This window comes from Dipodomys ordii, unplaced genomic scaffold (genome assembly GCF_000151885.1).
Source record: "Dipodomys ordii isolate 6190 unplaced genomic scaffold, Dord_2.0 Scaffold79, whole genome shotgun sequence".
Classification (NCBI taxonomy): Eukaryota; Metazoa; Chordata; class Mammalia; order Rodentia; family Heteromyidae; genus Dipodomys; species Dipodomys ordii.
The window spans coordinates 5,239,607-5,252,050 of NW_012267295.1; the positions used below are offsets into that span (position 1 = coordinate 5,239,607).

Here is a 12,444-nt window from a genome sequence, read left to right on the forward strand (position 1 = left end):
TGCTCTTTCTGAAAGCTTAAAAGAACTCACCAGAGCCTGTGCTACTGGCTCATTCCTGTCATCCTAGCCACTCAAGAGGCTGAGATCTGAGAACTGAGGTTTGAAGCCAGCCTGGGTGGGGAAAGTCCATGAGACTTGTATATCCAATAAGCTGGAAGTTGAGCTGTGGCTCAATTGATGGAGCACTAGCCTTTAGCATAAAACTCAGGGACAGTGGCCTTAGTTCAAGCCCCAGGTTGGACACACACACACACACACACACACACACACACACCTCACCAGGTACCAGGTAATACCCTGCAACCAAGAATCTGCAGTCTTTAATGTGATTACTAAATATGACTTCCTGTCTGGTCCCCACATCTAAAGTGGGTCTTCCTTATCCTACCCCAGGCCAGTTCTTTTATGAAGAAAATTAACAATCATTATCAAGTCTTTGATCTGATCTTTCACATGTCATTTGGTTCTCATTTTCTGTAAATGGGTATTTCTCCTGTTCTTTGAAGATGTGTCCCACAAAAAAAAGTAGAAAGGGCAGTAAGCATAGGGCATAAAACTTTACGTCATTATTCCCCCCCCCAAAAAATGCAAATTTAGACCTAGCTGCTTGACCTGGAGAAAGCAAAAAAATGAAGTATTGGTGAGAAAGAGCAGGCTGTGCCTGAGCAGACCCTCTCTCTTTGGAAATGTCACGTGACAGACCTTGGAGGGGATGTTCCTCAGATTAACCACACACATGCTTGGAGCTCAGCAGACCACTTCTAGACATTCACTCATACACAAACAAGTGGCAGGTACTCAGAGAAATATGGGTAAAGATGTGCATGCAAGTTATTTGTACTAATTTTAAAAAAAAGGAAGCGGGGCACTGGTAGATCATGCCTGTTATCCTAGCAACTCAGAAGAATGAAATCTGAGGATCATGGTTCAAAGCTAGCCCAGATGGACAAATGCAGGAGATTCTTATCTCCAGTTAGCAGTGAAAAGCCAGTCGTAGAGGTGTGGCTCAAGTGGTAGAGCTTTCCCCATGGGAAATGAGTGGGTGCCATTCCTTACCTTTCCAAAGTAAAATTACATCTCAGACTGATGACGGCACCATGGTGGCGTGGTCCACATTCCTTCAGAGCACCATGAATAATCTTGGGGACCCAAAGTAGGGGCCGGGAGCCTGATGGGGTGGGTGGCCCTGAATAGGTTTATTAGGACATTGTTAAAGAAAAAAAATGGTGGGTGGGCAGCTAGACAGAGGGGTATAGTGTACCCAGTTCTCTGGGCAGGGCGGAGCAAAGGTTTTATAGCTTGGATTCGTTTATGGGGTTTCTCAGCAAGGAGTATAGATATTTAACTGGTGGGGAGAGAGTAGGAGGGTACACCTGAAAGAGGCCAGGAGAGGAAGAGTGGGAGAGGAAGGTGGGAAGGCAGAATGCAGACAGCTGGCTGGGCCGTGAGTTGGGAAGAGGCACCAGGGAGGGGTGGTAGGAGGAAAGTTCCTCTCCCACCTACTTTGGTATGGCCTCAGTGGCCTAGCAAGGATTTAGATTTCCTTCATGGGTACCCCCAGGATGCATTTCTTATAGACAGGCCCTGTAAGTCATGGCCCACATGGAGTCCTGGATTTGACCTCTGGTTATCCTTCTTGCATGGCCAAGGAAACCAAAACTCAGTCGTAGGATTCGGCCAGTGAGTGTCACAGGTGACTCTCAGAGCCCCACTCATCCCTCCCATTCTCTCAGCCATTCCACCAACCAAAGCCCAGAGCTGTGTGACTACTTGGTGCCAGGTATTAGTACTGGATGATAATTATTCAGGATGTGACAGGTATTCACACACCAAAGGGTTTTTTCTGTTTTTTTTTTAAAGGTAAATCTTCTTTATGCAATTTATATGCATGCTATAAAGGTGATATACAGAGGGGTTACAGTTACATAAATCAGGAAATGAGTACGTCTATTTTTGGACAGTGTTACCCCTTAACCCCTTCCCCTTGCTCTCTTCCAGTTTTCCCTTCCCATCTCCATACACACACACACACACACACACACACACACACACACACACACACACAGGATCTAGAAAGCATGGGTCAAGTCACAGAGTGCCAGCCTTGAGAAAAAAACAAAACAAAACAAAAACACTAGGCACTGAGTTCAAGCTCTAGTAAAGGTATGCAAAAATATAATTAAGAGAGCTGAACCAGGCATCCAGGAGAAATCCACCAACAAGTTGTAAGGTCCTGAAAGAATACTAAGAACTTAGGGTACAAGAGGGGATCCTGGGCCTCTCTCTTTCTGGATGGAATCTGGTTGAGCAGGTTCCAGTGACATCCTTTGTGTGTGCATCTGGCTCTGAGCCAGTAGCTGCAAGGTAGGGACAGAGAGATGACCTGACACAGAGCTGACCTTTCCCCAGGACCTCTCCTGCCCCTCATTTTACAGGCTGGCAGGACACAAGACCTGTCTAAAGTGGACCAGCGGTAGGGCAGGCGAGGGACTGGGAACATGGGCACAGTATCAGTAGTAGCAGAGGGGTGAAGGAGCTTCACTAGCAGGCTTGGCAGTGCCCTCTTGGTGGAAATGGTTCCTCTCAAGACCAAGGAACTCTCTTGGACCTCCCAAATGGCAGGTCTCTGGGCACCTCCTCCACCAGCTTTTGGCTCCTACTTTGGTTGCTTTTTACCTGGCCCAGAGGTCCTGGGCCTTAGCATGCCTTCAGCCCTCCTGTACCCAGGGATTCTGCTTGCCCACATCTGGATATAGGCTGAGGACTCTCCTTGGTTCCCTCCAGACAGGAGCTCAGAAGCTTTCTTTCTTGAGTTTCTGCAGGAAAAAAATAAAACGCAATGCAATTATTAGGTGTCAATTTTTTTTATGTGTGCCATTGTTGGGGGTTGAACTTAGGGTCTGGCCACTGTTCATTAGCTTTGTCACTCAAGGCTGGTACTCTACCATTTGAGCTGTACCTCCACTTCTGGTTTTTTTTTTTTTTTGGTGGTTTATTGGAGCTGAGTCTCACAGACTGTCCTGCGTGGGCTGGCTTCAAACTGTTATCCTCAGATCTCAGACTTTTGAGTAGCTAGGATTATAAGTGTGAGTTACCAGTGCCCAGCCTTCTCATCTTTTAAGGACAGCAGTCCCACCAGTTAGGATAGGATCACCACCCTAGGCCCTCCCCTAGGCTGAAGGCCCCTCTACAAACCAGGCTGGGAGTCTGATAGGACACAATCCATCAAGTCCAGGATTCTCAGTGTCTCTGTAAAATCAGAAAGACCCCCTTCCCAGTAGAAGGGTTTTTTAAAAACCTTGAGGGATTAAAAAAAAATTTTAGGAAGTAGCGCTGTGGCTCAAGTGGTAGTGGGCTCACCTTGAGCTGAAGAGCTCAGGGACAGCGTCCAGGCCCAGAGTTCAAGCCCCATGACCAACAACAACAACAAAAAAAAAATTTTAAGAAGGCATGACCAGTACTGACCTCCTCTTCTCTAAGGGATACTTGATACTATTTGGATCTCCTCGGCCACCATAGACTACATCCTGAGGACCATCCCTACAATATCCATCACACACACACACACACACACACACACACACACACACACACACACTGCTCTGTCTGGTCCACCTTGACTCCCACAGGTCCCAGTAAAAAGCCCCCTTGAATCCAGTCTCTACCTTCTTCTGTAACCTCTCATAGTAGTAGGTGCATTCTGCCACCAGCTCCTCCAGCTCCCGAGCCTTGTCCCAGAGCTCTTTGGCAAGCTCTGCCCTTGTTCCCTCCTTCAGTTGCTTCAAATCATCTGCGAGAGCCACCGAGTCCTGGTATAGGAAGATAATAGCCATCACCCCTCCCGACATGAGTGCCCTTTTTTTCATGGCCAAGACTGTTCCCTCAAAGGCCTTTTGCACCTGTCTGCTGCTTTTGGCTGAGACTTGGCCAGTTTTCAGGAGTTGCTTGGCGGCAGTGGCCAAGTGCGGGCGGGTTCGTGCAAGGCAATAGGCTTGGGCATTCCTCTTGATGTTGTCCACGGCATTCCCACAAGCATAGACAATCTTACCCAGAGCTGTAACATAGGCTGTCTTCCCTCCGCCAGCCTGCTGGAACTCCTTGTCTTCAGAGCCCATGAGGCTGTTGGCTTGAGCTTGGGCTTTTTTATTTCGAGAATTTTTGAACACATCGCTCACTATATTGGTGATCCCAGCTATGGTCCCCAAGCCTTGGCCAGCAGCTGTGAGCATCAGACTCCCTCCTGCTGTTGCTGGGGCGAGGGCTAAACCTAGGATGCTCATGATCCCGGAGATGACGGCGGTGGAGCTGGAAATCACTTTGGTCTTGGTGGCTCTCTGGTGGTTTGCGTCAATCTCGTCTGCGAGTCTGAGGAGCTTTCTAATGACTCTTTTTTGATCCTGTTTCCATCTGGGGAACTCTTCCAAAAACATTTGTTCTCTAGCTGACAGACCTTCTTCATCTTGTAGCACCTCCTCTTCACCCGTGCGGCCCTCATCTTCTTCCTCTCTGTGGATGAGGGAAATAAAGATGAGGGAAAAGCCTGACTCTGCATCTAACCTATGGCTTCAGCATGTTCTACCTTTACCAACTTTGCGCCTGAGGCAGGATCGATAGGGTAAAGCGTGTGTGTGTGTGTGTGTGTGTGTGTGTGTGTGTGTGTGTGTGTGTGTATGGGGGGGGGAACCCTGGGGCTGGAACTCAGGGACTGGGCACTGTCCATGATCTATTTTGTTCAAGGTTAGCACTCTATCACTCAAGACACAGCACCACCTTTGACTTTTTAGTAGTTTATTGAAGCTAAGCCTGCCAGGGCTGGCTTCCAGACTGGCTTCCAACTTCAATCCTCAGATCTCAGCCTCCTGAGTAGCTAGGAGTATAGGTGTGAGCCACCAGAGCTGGGCTCCTGAAATTCTCTTCATGTGTGGAGCTCAAGGATCTGTGATTTTTCATAGAAACTTGGAAGCTGAGGGAACCCCTTAGTCCACCCTCTGGTGACAAACCCCTTCTGCATCTCCCTATGGAGCCGGTCTGAAAGTGCCAGGGTGTCACTGAGAGGCCTAACCTTTGCAGGAAGCCACTGATCTCATGAAGACAAGAAAGAGGTACAGGGGACTCTGAACAGCCTAGTGAGAGTAACAGCAGCCTTGACCAAATAGGTGGGGCAGGCACATTCTTCCCTAGGGACATTTCTGTCAGTGCTTAGAGGAACAAGAGCTCTGGGCCTGTGTGCAGGGAAATGCCGGGATCCTGCTCAAGAGAAGGAATATGGGAGGGATGGAGGGAGAGATCTGGGAAGAGTAAGGGTAGAGGTCAGATGATTGGCAGGAGTAGGAGACCTCTGTGTAGAGGTGAGTCAGAGGGCAGAGGAAGCCTGATTGTAGACAAGATCACTCATGTGGACAAACTTGATGTTAGCTTCTATGGGCATGCCCTCATTCCTCTGTGTGGAGAGGAGTTAGAGCATTCTCCTCTCTTTACTTGGCCCCTTAGCAGATAGGATTGGTCCTGCATGGAAAAAAAATTGGGATGAGGGGTTCTGGCCCCTTCTCCCTTGCATTTGGCAGGACAGAGTGAAGAAGACTGAAAGCCCCAAGAGCAGCAACAGGAAGTGGCAAGGCGGCTCCTTCTGGCATCTTCTGTCAAGTGCCACGCTCACATTTCCTTCAGATGAGCGGAGGAGGCCAGTGACAACGGTGGTGCCCAGTCTCCTTCTTCACTTTCTAGCCGAGGGACCTGTGAAGCCCAAAAAGGAAAGAGGATTCTCCCAAGGGACCATGTGGGACCAGAAGGAGCTCAGATGTCAGCTGATACCCAGATCCCTTCCTGAAGCTGTGCCTCTGTACCCATGGTTCTAGGACCCCCATGGATACCAATATCCTCAAATGCTTGAACTCAGGGCCTGGGCACTCTCCCTGAGCTTTTTTGTTTGTTTGTTTGCCCAAGGCTAATACTCGACCACTTTGAGCCACAGTTCACAGCCACTTCCAGTTTTCTGGTGGTTCATTGGAGATAAGTCTCAAAGACTTTCCTATCTAGGCTGGCTTCAGACCACCATCCTCAGCTCTCAGCCTCCTGAGTAGCTAGGATTATAGACATGATCCACCAGTGCCTGGCTACATGTTTCTTAATTAAATCAAATATCTCATATGTACCCCAGACCCTCCTTCCTTGGGCAGCCACATTGCCCGTCTTAGAATGAAATCAAAATCTAGTTCTATGAAACTCTGCACAGACAGTTCACCCAGTTGCTTGCCCATGCTGTTTTGAGTGGTGATGAGATATAGCTGAATACAGAACTAGCTTTTAATACATTAAATCCATTAATACTAACGGGCTTCCTTTGTGGGTCCCTTTCATGAGACCCAGATGAGGGGTAATTCCTGTTCATGAAGTTCTGAGTAAATCTTTTGTTGTGTGGGTGGGGGGGTCCGGTTGGGGGCCTGAACTCTGGGCCTGGCCACTGTCCCTCAGCTCTTCAGCTCAAGGTTAGCACTCTACCACTTGAGCCACAGCACCACTTATGGCTTTTTTTTTCTGCTTTTGTGGTGCTGAGGAATTGAACCCAGGACCTCATGCATGCAAGGCAAGCGCTCTACCACTGAGCCACCTTCCCAGCCCCTGAGTAAATCTTAACATGCTTTCAAAAATATTTAGTTAAGCTGGTGGTGTATTTTTTTCTCTCCCTAGGGAGACAATAACAGACATAGTGAAAGGCAAGTAGTTAGTATCTGGCAGCCAGTGCTACTGAAGCAGCCACTCCTAACTCCAAAGACACCTGCAGCCTTCAGAGACCCAGCCCTCTCCCTGGGGGCCAAGCCATGGGTTACCTTTGCATATCAATGCCAGCCTCCAAATCTCTCACTACCTGGGTGGCAGGCAGTTGATCCAGCACCAAATCCATGTCCCCACGAGTTAAATGGTCTTCTGGTTAGAAATGTAGAAAACAAAATTATGACATATGTCATATACCTTGTGAAATTCAATCATACAGATTATGCAAAATCAAAAACATAATAAAACACATGGCAGGCTGTTTGCCAGCTGTTTGTTTTAATTTTTATTTATTTATTTTTGTTGGTCATGGGGCTTGAACTCAGGGCCTAAGCCCTAATAAGAGTACAGACTTTCCTGCACAGGTTGGTTTAGCACCAAGATTCTCAGATCTCAGCCTCCTGAGCAGCTAGGATTACAGGCATGTGCCACCAGAACCCAGCTCAGCTGTTGTTTTTAAATATTAGTTTGAGGTCTAAGTTACAATAAGTACATACAATAAAGTACTCAGCTCAACAGATTTTAATATCTACATTGGAAGATGGAAAAAGATGTCGCTTTGGCATAAGGATTATATTTGGCTAAAGGTGATTGTAAAAAAGCAGATGCAGTAGCCCCACCCCCAACATTCCCAGGGTGGCTGAGACCTAGCCCAGTATATAATGTGTTATACTAAGTGACTGAAGGGTAGGTAGCATAGTCTACATGGAAACAGTGGGCCTTAAAGGGGTGGTACAGGTTTTGAGCAGGACAGAAAGCACAAGATTCATCAGGCACAAAACTGTATACAGTTTAAGGCTTATCAATTGTTTCTGTAATGTCCCACTTAATATTCTTGACCATGGGTAGCTGAAACCTTGGGAAGCAAAATAAGGAAGATTAATTTTCTGTACACTAGAGAATTGCCACCTAGATCAAGATCTACTCCTCCCACTAATAATATTCCACTCCAAAGGTAACCACACTCTGACTGGTAATTGGTGTTAGAATCATGATAATCACACACCGTTGCTTAGTTGGCTTATTCAACTTCACACAAACAAAGCCATTTGGTTGACTTCTTTCACTCCATGTAAGGTCTGTGAAGTTCATCTATGGAGTGGGAGTTTTCAGTTTTAAAAGCTATTGTAGTTGGCTGGGAGCCACCTGTAATCCCAGCTACTCAGAAGGCTGAGATCTGAAAATTGAAGCTTGAAGCCAGCCAGGGCAGGAGACTCTTATCTACAATTAACCATCAAAAGGAGAGTAGTAGAGCTGTGACCAAAGTGGTAGAGCTTTGAGTAAAAAAGCTGAAGGACAGCACCCAGACATTGAATTCAGCCGCATTACTGGCACTAAATATATATGTGTGTCTAATATATACAATAATATGTTATATCATGCATTACATTTCTACATAATAGTAATATATTTACATAATTAAATACAACATAAGAATTGTATGTCATTACTATTATATAGTAATAGGTATTACTATAAACAAGTACTATATAATTGTTATTAAATTAATAATTCTACATAATTATCACATAGTATTTAATCATGTGAATATATTATAGTTGATTTATCTTTCTTCTATCGTTTGATGTTATTTGGATTGTTTCTTGTCATTTGCTGTGGTGAGCAAATTGACTATAATGATTAAAAGTTCATTTTGACAGGATAAAGCAGCCATGCAAATTATATTCCCAAGGACATAATCATAGTATGTTTGATTTTGTGACTTATAATGTTACAAGACGTTACAAGATGTTATTGTTTGGGACTGAGCTCCTGCACTGGGCTCCAGTAGACTACAAACCAAATAAAAGGAGTTGCTCACACTGCCCAGGGCAGATCAGGGAAAATAAGGAACAGGAAACAGCAGCCAGGAATTCCCAGACCAACATTGTATCAGTGGCTGGCTTGATTAGAAACATATAAGTACTATTTTCTTTGCTTTAAGCCTTACACTCCCTCATAAGCTGCAACTGTTAGTTGTTTTTGTTTTGTTTTGTTTTGTTTTTTTTAAGGCAGGGAACAGTTCTCCCTCACACCTAGCCCACTGGGCCAAATTAATTAGTGTGCTCTGGGAACAGAAGATATCTTAAAGTGATCTTGGAAGGTTCGAGGAAGTGGGATAGGAGGGGTAGGGTGGGAGAAGGAGATGGGAAATGATTGCTCTTGGCACAAAATGTGTTTAAAAGGAAAAAAATTAAAACTCATCTCAAGGATAGATACAGGTCTTCAAGGGACATAAAGCTGAAATCATCCTTGGTTTGAAGGGTTGGCCAGACATGGGCAACCCAAGTTCAAAGAGTAGGCCAACTTTGAATCTTTGGACCCCGTTAATAAAACAGTGATTAAATGTACCCGTTTGAAGGGAATATTTATCCTACAGTTCATCTGGACCAAACCCCAGCCTGCTTTTCACCGTGAATGGCAGTGGTGGTAGAGCACTGAGCCTGGTGTGTGAGCTGCACCCTCACCCTGTCTGGGTATTGTACTATCTCTCTATCTTGCCTGTGCAGAGCAGAAAATTTCCCCTTGGAAGAAATAGCCAGGATTGCTTGTAAGTAAAACCTATGCCGGGCAACTATGAATGTAATGAAAGACCTCTCTTTTTTATAACTATGATTTAAAAAAAAAATCAAGGTTAAAAGTTAAGGTTTTAAAAGGCACAAACCTAAACGTCCCCTTAAAGTTAACTATCTAAGGTCTGTGGGAATCCATTCAGTCTTCTCCGGGGTAATTTTAAAAGGCTAAATATGATAAGTTTCAACAAAGAAAATTCTTACCGCTTTTAAAGACCAAGTCGTCCACTCAGTCTGTTCTGTCTTAAGTGCTTTTGTTTTCTATGTAAAGAGGGAGCAGGAGGCTGGTGGCTGAAGAAAAGAGGTTGGCCTCTGGGGAGGCGGGACATCTTCTCACCAGGATTTGGTAAGAGCAGGGTGGGCGGGCCTTGTCTGCCAGGACCAGCATGATTGAAGGTGTGGTCTGTTTTTAACTGTTTGAATGATTGCATAGGTGTCTATCTTTCTTCTCTTTTTCTTTTAAGCAGACATTATGTCTTGATGGGCAATATTGATATTGCCCACATCCTTGACAATTCTCTCTTTGGGTTCATGTTAAAAAGAATTGGAGTTTTAAGGGGACAATTGAGGGACAAACTTCATTTTGCTTTACAATCATGTATAACCAAACCTGATCTCTTGGAACCCCAGAATGGGACCTCTAGCCCAAAACTCCAGTTACAACTTTGGCAATCTAAAAATACAATAAGCTCTCTGAGCATAAGTCACTTACAGCAGGCTTGTCCTAGATGAGGGGCTGCAAAAATGACATTTATTTTGGGGTTCTTCCTTTCTGTTTCCTCTTTAGGCCTACATCAGTTATTTCTTAAACCATTTGAACTCATTTAAACTACTTCTAGCTTCTACCTTTTGTTAGCAACTTTGCTAGCAATTATAGGAAAGGAGTGTTTTAACAACAACAAAACAAAACAAAAAGAGATTTAAAAAGACCTATTATAATTTATTTTAAAAATTCAAAAGTACTAACTCTGGTGTCCCCTAAAATAAGTTCTAACTGACTAGTCTATTATCAATCTCTGGAAAAATAAATGATTTAATACACTCTAAGTTAATGAAATTTTTTTCTGGGTATGTGATTTTGTTTAAAACAATGTGGGGCAAAGCTTAGTCTGTCCATGACTTCCAGAAAAATAAATGACAAGCTACCTATGGTCATTTAACCTTTACATTTTTCTTAGCTCATCATGTGTTTGCAAAAATTGATATTTTTGGCACATTCACTTAAAACATTTATGTGCATATGTGTGTGCCATGAAATGACTCTTTGACTGAAATTACAGAGGAGTTAGGTTATTGGCTCTGTTTAGGCATCTACTTTTTGAGTGTTTGTTGCCTCATTTAAGAGTTAACTTTCAGGCTGGGAAGGTAGCTCAGAGGTAGAGTGCTTACCTTGCATTCATGAGGCCCTGGGTTCAATTCCTCAGTGCCACATAAGCAGAAAAAGCCAGAAGTGGCGCTGTGGCTCAAGTAGTAGAGTGCTAGCCTTGAGCTGAAGAGCTGAGGGACAGCGCCCAGACCCAGAGTTCAAAAAAAAAAAAAAAGAAAGAAAGAACAATAAAGAGCTGGGCACTGGAGGCTCACACCTGTAATCCTAACTACTCAGGAGGCTGAGATCTGAAGATTGTGGTTCAAAGCCAGCCCAGGCAGGAAAGTGGTTTATCTCCAATAAACCACTCAGAAAATTGGAAGTGGTGCTGTGGCTCAAGTGGCAGAACTCTAGCTTTGAGCTGAAGAGCTGAGGGACAGTGCCTAGGCCCAGAGTTCAGGCCCCACAATGGACAAAAAAAAAAAAAAAAACAAAGTTAACTTTCAAGATCTGGACTGAAGAAAGGAAAGATATCAGGGCTGGCGGCATGGCTCAGTTGATAGGGCACTACCCGATGAGCTTAAGTGCCAGGTATTGAGTTCCCAGCCTCACACTAAAAAAACAGACAAGATGTCATTTAACTCAAGTAGCCACTGAGACCACCTCAAAGATTTATAAAAGGGATTCTAAAGTTTGCTTATTTAAACAAATGATCATAATCTGTTTCATTTGTCTGAAGTGTAATTTGGGCTCAACCTTCTTTTTTTTTCCTTTTTTAAAAAAATTTTTTATTGTAAAGATACTATACAGAGGGTTATAGTTACATGAGCAAGGTAATGAGTACACTTCCTATTGAGCATTGTTACCCCCTCCATTGTTTTCCCCCTACCATCCCTTCCCTCCCTACCTTCCCCGAGGTTCTTTTTTTTTTTAATTGTGGTTAAGTGATTACATAATTTCCCAAATTTCACAGTATTGTGGAATAATGATGCTCATTTAAAGTCACAAGTTCATTCACCTTCCTGGAGCAAATTGTCTATCACAGTCTATAACATATAACGGTGTACACTATACACCATACATGTGATCAGCAGCATGGGGATATTTAGTAGTGGTTCGACCAGATGAGTGGGAGTTCTTTGTTTCTTAAGTCCTGTTAATTTTGTCGTGTCACCTAACATTTTGGATTTAGCATCCACTTATCAGGGAGACCATGTACCGTTTGTCTCTTTGCTCTTGGCTTACCTCGCTCAACATGATTCCTTCTAGCTCCATCCATTTCCCTGAAAATGCCATTATTTTGTCCTTTCTAATGGCTGCATACTATTCCATTGTGTATAGATACCACAGTTTTTTGATCCGTTCATCTGTGGTGGGGCATCTGGGTTTCAACCTTCTTTTATAACATATTTGGGTCTATTAAAAACATAATGCTTTTTGTAAATTGTTATTATATTAAAAGAAATCGTTTTAAGTTGCTTTCTTCCTAGCTCTTCATTAAGGATAAGACTACTAAGCCAGGCACCAGTGGTCACACCTGTAATCTTAGCTACTTAGGAGACTGAGATCTGAGGATCATGGTTCAAAGCCAGCCCAGGCAGAAAAGTCAATGAGATTCTTATTGCCAGTTATCCACCAAAAAGCCAGAAGCAGAGCTGTGGCTCAAGTGATAGTGTGCCTGCTTTTAGCAAAAAAGCTCCTGGACAGATTCAAGCCTCAGGACCAGCACCAAAAGAAGAAGGAGGAGGAGGAGGAGGAAGAGGAGGAGGGGGAGGGGGAGGGGGAGAGGGAGGG

General features: G+C 44.3%; 1 protein-coding gene across 1 annotated transcript in view; it reads right to left on the minus strand.

The window, feature by feature from the left end:
* Positions 1–2,149: 2,149 nt before the first annotated feature.
* Apol6 (apolipoprotein L, 6) overlaps positions 2,150–12,444 on the minus strand; it is a 14,643-nt gene continuing 4,348 nt past the window's right edge. Inside the window, exons 3-5 of the mRNA XM_013024910.1 lie at positions 6,828–6,924; positions 3,666–4,506; positions 2,150–2,816 (exon numbers count right to left, since the gene is read on the minus strand). Of these exons, the coding sequence (XP_012880364.1) occupies positions 2,793–2,816; positions 3,666–4,506; positions 6,828–6,901 (939 nt within the window). The 5' untranslated portion in view covers positions 6,902–6,924 and the 3' untranslated portion in view covers positions 2,150–2,792. The remainder of the gene's footprint in view (positions 2,817–3,665; positions 4,507–6,827; positions 6,925–12,444) is intronic.